This window comes from Podarcis filfolensis (genome assembly GCF_964270895.1).
Source record: "Podarcis filfolensis genome assembly, chromosome: 10".
NCBI lineage: Eukaryota > Metazoa > Chordata > Lepidosauria > Squamata > Lacertidae > Podarcis > Podarcis filfolensis.
In genome coordinates this window covers 30739669-30755774 of record NC_139612.1, presented here as the reverse complement: position 1 = coordinate 30755774, position 16106 = coordinate 30739669, and the positions used below count along the sequence as shown (strand labels likewise).

The following is a 16106-nucleotide window of genomic DNA, read 5'->3' as shown; positions in this document are numbered from 1 at the left end:
GGATAAAGAGTCAACTCGCATCCTTCAGGAAGCAACATATTTTTTCTACGTTATGGGAAGCTGGGAAGTACTGAATTTTTTTTTTAGTATGCTAGAGGAAGTAATTGCAATTACGTGCAATAGTATTATGTGCAGGTTTAGTTTTATGTGAACAGCTTCTCAGGCACTCTGAACTTTTTCCTGGATAATACATTTAAACCACCATGACATTTGAATGATGATGCAGCTCAGCAAAATGTGAAGAAGTGGGAATTTATTAGATGAGTTAAACAACAAATATGTAGTAACTGTCATAAAAGACCTGAGTAAAGAAAAATATCCACATGAAGGAAAGTACTTAAGGAGCATACTTAAGCATCAGCTAAATATGATTTACTGCTTGCCCGAACTAGATCCTTTAAAACAAAAAATCAAGAGAAGCAATACTGTAAATTATTGCCCTCTAACATAAGTAAAGCCACGGGGAAAGCCAAAATATGATGAAACTAGGAGTAGTAGTAAGAGCTATGAGAACCCTTCTATTACTTTATTATATAGTATTATGGAGAGGTGCCTCACACATTAGTTTTCCCCCCTTAGCTGTGACCTATTTCTTCTTTTTCCTAACCCCTTTATTATCGCTGCTACCATATATACCAATACCATTTATTTTCTTCATCAATTTACTTACTAGTAGCTGTAGCTAAGAATAGAACAGAACATAGATCCAAATATGAAAACAAAGCAGAATAGTTATCAGTATAAACTTATGGTGATATTTGTATGTAAGGTAAAGGTACCCCTGACCATTAGGTCCAGTTGTGGACGACTCTGGGGTTGCTCATCTCGCTTTATTGGCCGAGGGAGCCAATAGGCTTCCAGGTCATGTGGCCAGCATGACTAAGCCGCTTCTGGCGAACCAGAGCAGTGCACGGGAATGCCGTTTACCTTCCCGCCGGAGCGGTACCTATTTATCTACTTGCAATTTGATGTGCTTTCGAACTGCTAGGTTGGCAGGAATTTGTATGTATACTTACGTAATAAACCACTTGGGTTACTTCACTTTGCTGCAGTTGTTGTAAATAAAAATCATTTCCACTCTATGGTTACTCTCACTCTAAATGATACAGCAAATGCAATACTGGATTCCTGTTACTTTGCAAGGATAGATATGTCAGGTTTCCCCCCCCCCCCTTCAAATCTTATATCACTCCTCCCCGGGTAATTGTTACGTATCAACAAAACTGAGAAGTCTTCTTGCAGTCTTTAATCGGGTCCGTTTAAAGACTACTGCAGTCTTCCTTCTGGTCCACCAACTGATGTTGCCTCAGGTTCTCAGCCATGCCTCTTACACTTGGCTGTAGAACTTCTCTTGAAGGCTGCCTTCAGAGGCACATGCTCTTCCCCACAGACCTTCCTCTGCTCCAGGCAGTGGTGTCAGCTCAGCCTCTCTGAGTGCCTCCATGCCCATGTTACTGCTCTTTCTTCAGCAGACCACCAGCCACTCTTTACTCTCTCAGGAACTCTCATCCGTTGACAAGAACTTGGTCTTTTTCTTCTCACTATCCAAGGACTTCCTATTCCCATCATTTGGGTGGAAGTCTGTCCCCTTCATTTACCTTTAACTAGGATTGAATCAAATCTATATTATTATTATTATTATTATTATTATTATTATTATTATTATGCCCCTGTATATATAATTGACAGAAACTAAACTCACAGAACTAACCCTGGTTTGACCAGTTGTAAACAATGACAGTTTAACTGTTATTTAGGTACCCTCTGCTGTTAACACTGTTATTTCCACAGCTCTTGGCAAAACTCAACAGTTTACAGGCAGTTAACCCTTTACCCTCAACTATGTATAAATCCCTTTGCATATTTTAAAAATAAAATTGTTATCCCAGAAACAATATTATTCCAACCACAAGAAGAGGAAGTTGTGCTGTTGACTGCTGTTCTGAACACTTAGCAAAATGAACACTTGGCAAAATGACATATTAGTAAATGTACTTTGTATCTCCTTTCAAAAAAAATATTTCACTTAGGTGAAAAAAATTGAATGGTATTTAGTATGAATATTACGTTCTGAACTGAAGACTTAAGTAAAGCAAGTATAATCATATGGCACCCAATTTCAACAACAACAACGACAGGACTCTTACAAGTAGCTTTTTGCACCAAATAGCGTAGAAGGTATTTAGAACTTTCAAAGAATCAGATATTTGGAATGGTTGACGTTACATGGGCTTGCATTAACCTTTCTACAAACTGTCCTTTGTAGTGCATCACCTTCTTTTGGATACACACCAGCTATTTGTGCAGAGATTAGATGGGCAAAGCTTCCATACTTGCAAACAAAAATGTAACCAACAAGATCTGAAACATAAGTGAAAGACATATTGCTATTGGCAATAATTAATGAGTGGCATTGAATGCATTGATATACTCAAGAAGTTTAACTTAGTTTGATTAAAATTCTTTGAAACCTCAAGGTCAACTGCAATATAGAGGGATAGGCACTGATTAAATCTAATACGTACAGTGATATTCAACATTAGATATACTCAATTGAAATCAATGGACATCATTTAAATGTGACTGGAAAATGAATGTAGCTGACCTGAAACAGAAGGGTTCAAAAGAAGACTTAAGTAATGGTGGGTGACAGGTACTGTGGACTGCAAAAGTGTTTAGCGGGGGGGGGGGGCATACTTATGTTGTCAGTGGAATGTATTCTGGTATTCATCCTGCTCTTGCTGCTCTTGCTGCTTAGAGTAGACTTTGCAAATTTGATGCTCCTATGGTAAAGGTAAAGGTAAAGGTAAAGGACCCCTGGACAGTTAAGTCCAGTCAAAGGTGACTATGGGGTTGCGGCGCTCATCTTGCTTTCAGGCTGAGGGAGCCGGTGTTTGTCCACCAGGTTATGTGGCCAGCATAACTAAATTGCTTCTGGAGCAATGGAACACAATAACGGAAACCAGAGCTCACGGAAACGCCGTTTACCTTCCCACCACAGTGGTACCTATTTATCTACTTGCACTGACATGCTTTCGAACTGCTAGGTAGGCAGGAGCTGGGACATTGCAACAGGAGCTCACCCCGTTGTGCGGATTCGAACCGCCAAACTTCTAATCGGCAAGCCCAAGAGGCTCAGTGGTTTAGACCACAGCTCCACCCGCATCCTATAGCCATTGTTGGACCAGATGTAGGATGAGGAGTCATTCCAAGCATAATGCAATATGAAAAGGCAACACCCCTTTCTTTTTCATCTGTTTCTGACAATTGTCAGGCATGCCTTCATACCCTCAAAAGCTTAACTGCTGCATGTTATTGAAGTTTGTTCAGAACTGTTGTTTTTAAAAAAATTTTTCATTTAGAAATGAAATGCAACGTCAAATTTCGACAACTTGTAGACTGGAGTTATTTGGTGGTGATCTCCCACTATTGATCTACTTTGCCCCTAGAAATTCTTCAAAGTCCAAACCTATTTCAAAAGAAAACCAATATTTCCTTTGTTGGGATTGTCTCTTTCCTGCCATGTTTGACCATTTAAAGGTGTGAGGTTTATCCATAATAATACACATTTTAAATAGTAATCCGCCATGACCGAGAGTCTTTTAAATTTCCCCATCTTGTTTAAAAAAAATAGATAAGAAGGCTAAAAATCATTACTGTACCCAAGCAATCCCCCAAACATGATAAAGGAGATCTCAAGTCAGTCTTTGAAGTTTTATATCCAGATCTTTCTAGACTTCTTCTTTTTTTAAAACCACAAGAAGAGTGTTAGGTTGGTCTGCAAGGGTTAGAAAAGCTGTCATTACCACCGTTCCACCTCATTATTTTGTGAATGAAGTGTAAATGGGCAAGTTAATTTGCTTAGCTTTGATAAGAGGCTGTAAAATACTTTGATAAATTGAGTAATATAGAGCCATGTGTTGTATTTGGTAAGATTATGGTGGATTATTTATGAAAGGCTAAGGATAAATGCGTCCACCTAGTGAGAGCTTATGTTTCATTCTCCTTCCAGAGGCATCCTGACTCACAGTGTGTTGTCTGTGTAGCATCATTATGCTTCACGGTTGTACCTACTTGGAAAACTGCCTGTCCTCCTGCTGCTGTATGGCTTGTGGGTCTCTCTCTCTCTCTCTCTCTCTCTCTCTCTCTCTCTCTCTCTCTCTCTCTCTCTCCCCCTCCCTCACCCTCATTCTCAGCAGGGCATCCTTTCACACCGAAATCATTTTTAAATTGGGGTGGGGAACCCACAGCTATTTAAAATTTTGCCATTTGTAATAAAGGATGCTGATGATTATGCATTTTCCCTTGTTATTGTTCAGCGAGCAATGCTGGGAGAGAGTTAAAATATCTGAAGGATTTGAGGAGGGGGAGCGAGAGCGGGAGGAGGGAAAATACCCTGATTGTGCTGAAATGCATGGTCCTTTGCCTGGAACAGAAACTGAAGCTCACTAGCACAGTACAGGACTCTGGGAGGCTGGTAACCTAGCTGCGTTCAGTTATCTTTGCCGGGATCTTACACTATTTGATGCTTTGCAGCTGTTAAGAGAAATATTGCTGCTGCTGCTTCTTTTTAAGCCATTGATCTGGTGCTGCAAGCAGTGGCGGTAGTAGTACTAGTACTGAATGACACAGCTTTGCTAGATGACATGGAGCTGATCTCTGCATCAGCCAAGAAGAATTAAGCTTTGTCACTCCCCGCTGGGACTATCTTTCTTCTGGTATGCGCGTGAGGAATTCATATGCTTCTGTTGCAGCCACCAAACCAGAGCCTTGAGTATACTTTGCCACGGAAGGCAGTAAGCAAGAATGATAGCTGTCTCTTTTAAATGCCGTTGTCAAATTCTGAGGAGACTTACTAAAGGTATTGTGTTTTTCTTATTGTTCCTTCCGTGCCTGTATTGCAGCATTCCGTACCACACAGCCTAATGGTTTTACTTTCAAATATGACTGCCTCTTTTTGTAATTTATTGGCAGACAACAAAGAAGAACTCTCTGTATAACACACACACACACACACACACACACACACACACACGTATAGCTAAAAGGCTTGGATGCCCCCCCCCCCCCCGCCGCTCTCACATTACACCATGATGCTGCTTTGTGATTTTTGGATGATTTCATTGCTCGAAAGGAGATAATTTGTTTTTAGGCAAAGTGCTAAAGTTATTATGGGATATTATTGGTTTGCATTCCCGTTAATTGGTTGGCAGAAGTATTGCCCGTGTCACTCTGTGCTGTATATTAGGAAAAGCTGCTGATAAGAAAATTCTGGACCTGAACTAAAGGTGATGTTATTCACATTGTTGCCGTGTTGGCATCCTAGCATGTTCTCTCTGAAAGATGATGAAGGGTTTTTTTCACCCCCCTGTGCTAAATTGTCTGACAGCTTCGGAACCAAAGATTATGTTGACATTAATAAAATGAATATTGTTATTGCTAAATTGGAGTATAGATTCACTGGAGGGTTTTGTTTGATTGATAGTGTTATACTTATTAGTTGTATTTCTTAAACTTGAGACAAAATCCTGCATTTTTTGCTACATAACTTTAAAATGCTATTAAACCTTATTAGTGGAATTTCAAAAACAGTTGCCCTTACACATTCCACCATATAACACATTGTCTTTCACGCTGTTGCTGTTTTAATCTCATTATTATAAATGTTTGCATAATTTCTGTTTAAAAACAGTATTGCCACTTTGGGGAGCGTTGGTGAGAGAGATAGTAACACCTTAGCTTATTGTGCCTGGAAGCAAATGAAGGCATGTAGGTTATACAAGTGATATATGAAAGCTTTGTGAAACATAAAATTACTGCTACTATGCTCAATAGCAGTAGACTTGCAAAAGTGCTAATGAACTTGTCAGGAATGTCTTGGTTTGGAAAATTGGTTTTCTTTCATTAATCAGTTATACAGTTTATAATTAGTATTTAATGTTGGCTCATCAGATATGTAGGTGGTTTTAGAGAGACTCTTGCCATGGTAAAAAGAAAGAAAGAAAGAAAGAAAGAAAGAAAGAAAGAAAGAAAGAAAGAAAGAAAGAAAGAAAGAAAATAGCTTGTTATAGAGGACTGCTGTAGTTCAACTACTTGATAATATAAGTGGAGTGGCTATTAATTGAACGGGTCAATCCTATACATGTCTACTTAAAAATATGTTCCACTGAATTCAATGGGGATCACTTCCAGGTACCTGGCAGTAAACACTGTTGAATACAAGGAGACTTTTGAGTAAACATGCATAGGATTGCACTGAAAACAACAGATTAAGCGTGCAATCCTAGAAACACACTTATTAGAAAATAAGATCTATTGAATTCCCTGGGCCTTGGGTTTCTTATTTGGGTGCACATATTAAGTTCACGAATCTCTTCAGATTTGTTGTGTTTGGTTTCTACTACGTGTAAACTAATTTATTTCAGTACAGTAAATACCTTCTTGTGGAAATTATTTAACCAAATATGTGCAGCCAAATTCTAAACATGTTTACTCAAGACAAATTATTTTACTTAAGTGAACCTGGCTTTTGTATGAGAAAAGTTTGGGTCAACTTGCCTGTTAATGTTGTGTGGCTTAAGTACAAGTTCCTCAGGAACTATTGGTCTTTCCTATTATTTCTGTAACTTACCAGGACAAAATAATATTAAATTATCTTCACCTCCTAGTAAGGCTTGCATGGAACCACTGATCAACTGTCTTGAGCACACTGTTGTTCATTCTTGTTGATTATTGCTGCTGTTAACAATCTCTATCTGAAAATGGTGATATTGGCATTCGTCTTTGCTATTTGCCAATATACCAGGCTGCAATCCTACTTCCTTAATGTACATACTTAATTACATTTGTAGGTTTAATTATTCTGATTCCTCAACTAGTCAATAAACAGTATGCCTGAGTTTTGATTGCTGTCTCTTTTTCAAGTTGCAAGAGAAAGACCTCATATTTTCAATACAAAATTTAAATAATGTTATATTGACCTTTTTATGTTTCCTCTAAAGACAATATCAATAAAAGCTCATTGCCTGTGTTAATTCAAAGACAGTATTATTTAACTCAAGTGATGGATAGGTCATAGAAAATTCTTACTTTTATATATTTTTGTTGTTGATGCTTTTATTGTTAAATCGCTTTGGAATACTTTATGGGAAGCAATTCATCAATGAAATAAAAAGAATATCTGTAAAAGATGAAAACTTACTATAGTAGAGGTAGTTAAATAGAGTTTAACAATCAGGATTGCATCACATCAGAAACACACAATGAGTTTATGGGCTGCGAGTAATTTTGCTATCATTATGTGCAGATTTAATGTATAATGCAAGTTTGCAATAATACATCTCAAACACATGGACACATGGAGTGAGAAACAGGGTCAAGTGGCAAAAGGCACCAGCTACCCCCACACTATTGCTCAATGTTTCCCTTATTAATGATGGCTCACAACTGAAGAACGCTAAGATGTGCACTTAGACTTTCAGAAAACTGAAAATAAATAAAAGTGAGGTTTCAGTGCATGGCTCTTTGTTTCTGATCTGTTAGCATTGTATTGGTGTGTGTGTGTGTTCAAACCTGCTTTCATGTGAGCTGAAAACACTTTCCCCCTGAATCACTGAAATCAATGGACTTGAGTAACTTGGTTTTCAATTGTGTCTAGCCTGAATATGATTTAGTTGGATTCCACCCCTGGACTTTACTTGGGGTTAAACAGATGGTAGCAGCATATTTGTTTTCATATCATCTTGAAAATGAGTAAAGCAGGGGTAGTAGCACCCATTTGACTTTGCCAGAAATGATGGGCTTATCTGACTCCAATTTAAAAAATTAATGATTCATTTTTAAATATCCTTTCTGGATCCCACAGCTTTTTGTGCATGGTTGGCATGCTCATGCCCATTACATATTTCTATATACCCAATATGTGCTCATAAACCATCTCACATAAACTGCCTTAAGCATCTTAGCCTGTTGAGTTCTTTCCATGAAATCAAGGTATAAAAATCCCAAATAAGCAGATCACAGCAATGATTAATGCCGCAGAGGCGATTGCTGATTCTTTATAAGCAATATGTCTGAATTACCTTAATTATGTTTGCCTTGATTTCTGGGATTTTGAACAATATACTAGAAGAGGCATTAATTTAAAGGATAAATGTTGTTCTTTCCCTTATGGCAGCAGATTTGTTTAAAAATAACATACTTCAGAGTAAAGGATGCGGTCATCTCTTTCCTCCATCTCCCCCACCCTGCAATGTTAAGTGTGTCCAAGAAGGTGCTCAGTGCATTGAAATATGTTTGAGAAGATGATTCTCCTAAAAGGTGAGGTGTTGTGCTAACTTTCTAGAAAGAGAGGTGCCAGAACTCAACAGGAAGCCTCCCTTGTTCTATTATAATGGCAATGGCACCCACCTGAGAGGTGCTGGAACTCAGTTCTGGTGAGTTCTGTATGAAAAAGGGGGGAAAGCCCTGAGTAGGTGGATTGTTGCATTTATACTTTGGAAGATGAAGGGAAGGTGGGATGGTGTGTAGGTTGTTTCAGCTGATAAAATTACTTAGTAATAGTTTTTGGTCTGCTTGATAATGATAAAACATCATAGATGCTTGGCAGGGGGTTGGACTCGATGGCCTTTGTGGTCTCTTCCAACTCTACGATTCTATGATTCTATGCTTCTATGATACTTAACCCAGATGTCTTGGGAAAATGATAGAACAGCAAAAAGAGTAGATGAAATATTTAACATTTCAAACTATTTGCTTAAGAATGCTACAAGTGCTGATGAAGAACAATAAGTATTTTGTCAGCCACAACTTGTGCGGTTGGTGGTTTCTTCCTTGTGGAGAATGGGATTTGATATTACAACCTAGCGGTTGCTTAAATTATTTGTTTTGCTGGGGTAAAGACCACTTGATTCCATTTCTGATTTGTTCACGGATTGTGCAAGGAACAAGTCAATGGTGGAAGCGAGTCAACAGCTGATGGTAAAACTGTGAAGGGCTCTTGACTCACTTTCCTTTCATTTTGGGATAGGTGATCATGTAAACAAAAGCTGCTATCCCTCCTATTGCTAAGGTGGCTGGAGTGCACAGTTGTTCACTGTTGATCTGTGACTGACAAAATACAGGTGGCTGAGTCTCCAAGTTTACTGAAGATTTGATATTGCTGGATTTTCTTTCCCATCTGAAAACGCAAAGTATGCATACAGTGAATGATGTATTGAGTATCCGCCAGTGTTCCCAAGAAAAAGCTCGCTGTGGCCACAGAATATTCCTCATAGCAGCAGTGCACTGTGCACAGCTTGGTGAGGTGCTTAATCTTTTTTTCTTGGGCCATTTTTCTCTTTAACCCCCACCCAGCTGCTTTTTGCTAGGTCCCTGCATGTTTTCCCCATGGGAAGCAGAGCAACTTGCAGGAGTGGATTTAAATTTGAGAAATGGACTGAGGGGAAAGGGGTTAAGCTCTCTTTCTCCCATACTGGTGTTTTTCAAAATTTGGTGTATTCAAAATCCTGTAAAAAAAGAGAGGACCAGAATACTGTCTATAATGTGGTTGTGCACTAACTTTGTGCTGAAAGGTGCCATGCAAAATAAATGTGTTGCAGTAAGCAAATAAGTAGTCTAAGTATAAAATGCTAAGCTTTATTAAATTTGCAAGAAAGATCAAACTGAAGTACCAAGTGAAAGTTGAACCAGCTTGTTATTGCTGAAGGTTACCATATACTCATTTTGACCAAGAAGTACAATATTATTGCAATGTTAGTAAATGAGCTGCTACACTAGACAGGAATCTAGGAGGCTGCCTTATACCAAGTCAGATCACTGGGATATCTACTCATTACTGTCTACACTGTTTGGCAGTGGCTCTCCGGAGTTTCAGACAAAGTACATGTCCAGCCCTACCTGGAGAAGCCACAAATTGAACCTGAGACATTCTTCATGTAAACAGATGCTCCGTTATTGAGCTGTGGTCCTTCTCCAACAGACCAACATTGTCTGAAATTGTCCAGAGCTTTGGTTTTGATATAAATGCAGATGTAGTGTTTTCTTTCCCCATGTTTTCATTTTTGAAGCTGGATCTGTAAAGACTAGCTCTCTGCCCGGCTAACTGTCTTCTGTGCTACTCCCAAACGATGATGTGGATTGAAATTGAGACATTCTAATTAGTGTCAGAAGTATATGTGGGCATATGAAATTGTGCCTTTTAGAAAATGAAATTCATTTTCATAGTTCTGTGTAAAATCATAGAATGTCTGTCAGTTTATTCTGAATCAACTCATTCTAATTTCATGCATGGATATAAGCCTATTGACTGCAAGCAGAGAATATTGGTTCAAGAGTCTAAACATAGCATAAAATCATCTATGTTGACCTATGAAGGACTTTTGCTTTTCTCTAATAAAATATGTGTGGGCCAAAACTGTCCTAAAAAGGGTGGAATAGGGGAATTATACAGCCATTTTCCTTGGACATGAAAAATATTATAAAGCAAATTGAAGGCATCTAGAGCTAAATCTTATGCACTGGGCACATAGCAACTTCTTTATTCTGCATATACACCTTTCCCCCATGTTGTCATAATATGCCAACCTACATTTAGAACATGTTTTACCTTCAGGCAGAATGTAGAACAGCAGCATTCTTTAACTGCTGTCTTCAAATAGTAGCCCTGTTCAGGTGTCATGCTAATCCATAGTTTAGTGCTACAGGAACGAGTCTGTTCAAGCCTCAGGCTCAAGTCTTCCCTTTTTCTCTTTCTTCCATATCCTGTTCTGCAATGAGGAGCAGAGCCAGAGTTCCTTTTGGGAAAACTCATTCGGTAGAATCTTTGCAGGCAAGTCCTATTAGGCAAACTGCTGTAGCAGAGTATCATCAAGTTAAATCACAGCGGACAAAATCACTTCCAGTAACATCACAGTAAGTAGAGGCATGTTAGGAGACTGTAGCAAAGAAGCTCCGGCAGGCCAGATCAGAACTCTGGACAGCTCCCATTGGCTGGCACTTTTCCTTCATTGAAAGTTTTAGGGAGACATTGCCTTAGCAGGGAGCTGAAAGGCAGACAAGCCTATTCTTCACTGGGCATGTCTCCTTAAAGGAGCTGGCAGTTTTCCTTAAAGGGCCCCTGCACACTTTTCATCATTTGTTACCTGTGAGCTTGAAGAAATCAAGGTGATGCTGAGGACTTGTCCCCCAAGTATGAGGAGGGTTGTATGCAGGGCTGTTGGCAGCAGGTTTAGGCCCCAGTGGAAGACAAGGGCTGCCTAGCAAGGACAGACCAACTAAAAATGTTTACATGGTATATAAATGTGTGATCTCATTTTTATATCAATAATAAATATAATTTTATTCATACTTGCTGATAATATTAAGATCCTAATGAGTAATATAATAAATATAAGCACCCACACAATAGTTGCTGAACTAACAATACACATTCAATATTAAACTTATATGTACAACACAACACAATCAGTGCTCAAAACTCCCGTTTTGCGACAGGGAATTTCATTAGTGTGAGCATTTTCTGAGCTCTGGGCACAGTACTGTGCCTAAGATTTCAGATTAAAACTGCAGAGTGGAAGGAAAGGAGGACCTTTTTCTGCCTCCCCACTTCCAGCTACTCTCTGAAGACTAGAGAAGAAACCCTCTTAAGAATATTAGGGGGGTGGGCAGGGGAAGGACTAGACCATGTGAAAAATGAACATAATCTTTTAGCTGCAGTTCATTCATTTTCAGCTTTGTTATGAAAAAGCGTACCTAGACATTCCATTGTTGCGCCCATAACCTAGGTTTAAGGTGCCATTTAGCTCCTGGCTTTCATATCTCAGTGTCTAATACTGAACGCAATGCATATCACCAAACAACTTTGCTATGTTTGCATGATGTTCACTTATGATTACATACAAATGTGACTGCCTGATAATATGAGATGGCAATGTCATACTGTCAAAGTGCAGAAGCGAAAGTTTGTATAGAGTCAGAAATGCTCTGTTCACAGCACAAGTCTGCAAGCTGTTATATATTTCGTTAAGGATTACATAAAACATTTGCAACATAGTTGGAATTGTGAATTTGGTTTGTTTAGCCTGGTAAAGAGGAGATATGATAGTCATCTTCAAATATATAAAGGGCTGCCACATGGAGGATAGAGTAAGCTTGTTTTCTCCTGTTCTGGAGGCTAGAACCTGAACCAATGGATTGGAATTACAAGAAAGGAGATTCCTTTTTTTTTTTTTTTAAATATTTTTATTTTTCCATAAAACACAATACAACAAACATAAACATACAAAAACAAAAACAAAACAAAAAACATGTATCATTTCATATCCTAATTTCATATCCTATCTTCCCCGACTTCCTCATGCTTCCCCTTTCTGTATTCCAAATTCTTATCGATTGTTCAGCAAATCTTCCCTTGTTTTAATTTAAATTTAGACTAATCTTCCTTATTTTCCTTGTCTTAACCATTGCTAATAGTAACCATTTACTTTCCAGTCCAACATCATTCTAACTTTCATTAACTTTATGATATTTCTTTAAATAGTCCTTGAATTTTTTCCATTCTTCTTGCGCTGCTTCTCTTCCCTGGTTTCGGATTCTGCTCGTCATTTCTGCCAAGCCCATATAGTCTATCACCTTCATCTGCCATTCTTCCAGTGTGGGTAGTTCTTGCGTCTTCCAGTACTTCGCAATGAGTATTCTAGCTGCTGTTGTAGCATACATAAAGAAAGTTATATCCGTCTTTAACACCCCTTGGCCGACAATACCCAAGAGAAAGGCCTCTGGTTTCTTGGTGAAAGTATATTTAAATACCTTTTTAAGTTCATTATAGATCATTTCCCAGAATGCCTTAATCTTCGGGCAGGTCCACCAAAGATGAAAAAATGTACCTTCAGTTTCTTTACATTTCCAACATTTATTGTCAGGCACATGGTAAATCTTTGCAAGCTTGACTGGGGTTATGTACCACCTATATATCATTTTCATAATGTTTTCTCTTAAGGCATTACATGCCGTAAATTTTATCCCGGTGGTCCACAACTTTTCCCAATCAGCAAACAAAATATTATGACCAATGTCCTGAGCCCATTTAATCATGACCGATTTGACCGTTTCATCTTGTGTATTCCATTTCAGCAGCAGATTGTACATTTTGGACAAGTTCTTAGTACTGGGTTCTAACAGTTCTGTCTCCAATTTTGATTTTTCCACCTGGAAGCCAATTTTACTGTCTAGTTTAAATGCTTCATTAATTTGGTGGTAGTGAAACCAATCTCTCACCTTCCCTTTTAATTTCTCAAAACTCTGCAATCTCATTTTGTCCCCTTCCTTTTCCAAAATTTCCCAGTATCTTGGCCACTTGGGCTCCATATTTAACTTTTTAACTGCCTTAGCTTCCATTGGCGACAGCCACCTTGGAGTTTTATTTTCCAGCAAGTCTTTATATCTGTCCCAGACATTTAGTAGTGCTTTTCTGACAATATGATTTTTAAAACTTTTATGTGCTTTAACCTTGTCATACCACAAATATGCATGCCACCCAAAAATGTTATTAAAACCTTCCAAATCCAAAATGTCTGTGTTTTCAAGAAGTAGCCATTCTTTCAGCCAGCAGAAAGCTGCCGCTTCATAATAAAGTTTAAAGTCTGGCAGGGCAAACCCCCCTCTTTCCTTTGAATCTGTTAGTATCTTAAATTTAATTCTGGGCTTTTTGCCCTGCCAGACAAATTTAGATATGTCTTTTTGCCACCTCTTGAAACAATCCATTTTATCAATTATTTGCAATGCTTGGAACAAAAACAACATTCTTGGCAATACATTCATCTTTATAGCTGCAATACGGCCTAACAAGGAAAGCTTCAAGTTGGACCAAATCTCCAAATCTTTTTTCACTTCTCTCCAAGTTTTTTCATAATTATCTTTAAACAAATTCACATTTTTAGCTGTCATATTTATACCCAAATATTTCACTTTTTTAACCACAGTCAACCCTGTCTCATTCTGGAACCTTTCCTTTTCTATCTGTGTCAAATTTTTCTCCAAAACCTTTGTCTTAGACTTATTCAATTTAAATCCTGCCATTTGACCAAACTCTTGAATTATTTCCAAAACTCTTTTCGTGCTAGCTTCTGGCTCTTGCAATGTAAGTACTAAGTCATCTGCAAATGCTCTCAGTTTATATTGTTTGGCTCCGACCTGAATCCCTTTAACCAACTGGTCCCTCCTAATCATATTAAGCAAAACCTCCAGGACCGATATAAAAAGTAATGGGGAGATAGGGCATCCCTGACGTGTCCCTTTTTCAATCTTGAACTCTTCTGTAACCACATTATTTACAATTAGTTTGGCTTTCTGTTCAGAGTATATTGCACCTATACCATTTTCAAACCCTTGGCCTACCCCCATCCCCCGGAGGTTCTTCAACATAAAACTCCAAGAAATGTTGTCAAAGGCTTTCTCGGCATCCACAAATATCAAAACAGCTTTAGTGTTTATGTTCACTTCCAGCTTTTCCAAAATGTCAATTATATTCCTTACATTGTTCGACAAGTGCCTTTTTGGGAGAAAACCCGCTTGGTCCCCGTGAATCTCCTCCATCAAAACTCTCTTCAGTCTTTTTGCCAAAATATCAGCAAAGATTTTGTAATCCACATTCAATAACGAGATGGGTCGGTAGTTTTTAAGTTGGGTCTTTTCAGTCTCTGTCTTTGGTATAAGTGTAATGTAGGCCTCTCTCCACGTATCGGGTGCCCTTTTCCCCTCCATAATCTCATTGCAGACTTCCTTCAAAGGTTGTATCAACCCTTCCTTCAAAACTTTGTAGTATTTGGAAGCCAGTCCATCCGGTCCAGGGGATTTGCCCAGCGTCATGCCTTGAATGGCATCTTCTATTTCTTGTGCTGATATCTCCTGGTTCAATATTATCTTACTTTCATGCGAAACCTTTTTCAGCCCATTTTCCTCGAGGAACTGTTGTATGTCCATTTCTTTTTGCGGCCCTTGTGTGTAAAGTTGTCTAAAGTAGTTCTGAAAACAATTCCTAATTTCCGCTGGGTTGCTTATGTTTTTTCCTTCCACTTCTATATTTGTTACCGTGTTGAGTTTTTGTCTCTTCTTTATTTGCCAAGCCAGTAACTTGCCACATTTATCAGCAGATTCAAAAGTCTTTTGTCTCATTTGTTTAATTCTCCACTCTAATTCTTGATTCATCAGTTCCATATATTGTGTTTGATGAAATTTGATTTCTCTTAGAATCTCTTGGGATTTTGGCTTCGATCTTAATTGTTTTTCCCCTTCTTTTATCTTTTCCAAAATTCTCTCCTTTTTCTCATTTTGCTTTCTCTTCTTTAAAGTATTTTGCTGAATCAAAAACCCTCTCATCACGGCTTTACTTGCGTCCCATACTATTCTTTTTTCTACTTCAGACCTTAAGTTGATTTCAAAATAGTCTTTCAAGGTTTTTTGGGCCTTCTTACAGATCTCCTCGTCTCTAAATAAGGTGTCATTCATTCTCCATCTGAAGGAACCAGTTGTTGTTTGCCTCATCACCATCTTTACAGCATTATGGTCGGAGAAAGTTTTTGGGCAGATTTCTACTTTTTTTATATTCGGAGCCATACTGCTAGTCACCCAGATTTGGTCAATCCTTGTCCATGTCATTTTGGCTTCAGAAAAGAAGGTTCCCTCTCTTTCTAATGGGTGTTTTGTTCTCCAAATATCAATCAAGTCCATATTGTCAGTCATTTCAAAAAAAGTCTTTGGTAGTCTTCCATCTTTTGTTATTACCTGTCTTTGTGCCTTGTCCATATTTGTTGAAACCACTCCATTCATATCTCCCATCAAAATTAAGTTGTAATCCATATGGTCCATCAAAATTTCATGCAACTTCTTAAAAAATTCAGCTTTCCCTTCGTTTGGTGCGTAGATCCCCACTATCAAATACTTCTCTCCTTGAAATTGAATTTCAATTGCCAAATATCTTCCTTGATCATCTTTAAAAATTTGTTTCGGTTGCAATTTTTCTTTTGCATAGATCACCACTCCTCTCTTTTTTACTCTGTCTGAAGATATAAATTCCTGTCCCAGTCTTTTGTTTATTAATAATTTTCTGT

General features: G+C 38.3%; 1 protein-coding gene across 21 annotated transcripts in view; it reads left to right on the top strand.

Annotated features, from left to right (window-relative positions):
- GRIP1 (glutamate receptor interacting protein 1) overlaps nucleotides 1-16106 on the top strand; it is a 342494-nt gene that overhangs the window by 198212 nt on the left and 128176 nt on the right. Inside the window, exon 1 of one of the 21 annotated variants that reach the window (XM_083574402.1) lies at nucleotides 4367-4861. The exons of 18 other annotated variants lie outside the window; for them this stretch is intronic. In XM_083574402.1, the coding sequence (XP_083430528.1) occupies nucleotides 4807-4861 (55 nt within the window). In that variant the 5' untranslated portion in view covers nucleotides 4367-4806. Of the gene's footprint in view, nucleotides 1-4366; nucleotides 4862-16106 lie in introns of those variants that run through there. 2 more of the 21 variants (XM_083574403.1, XM_083574406.1) reach the window with 2 other exon arrangements.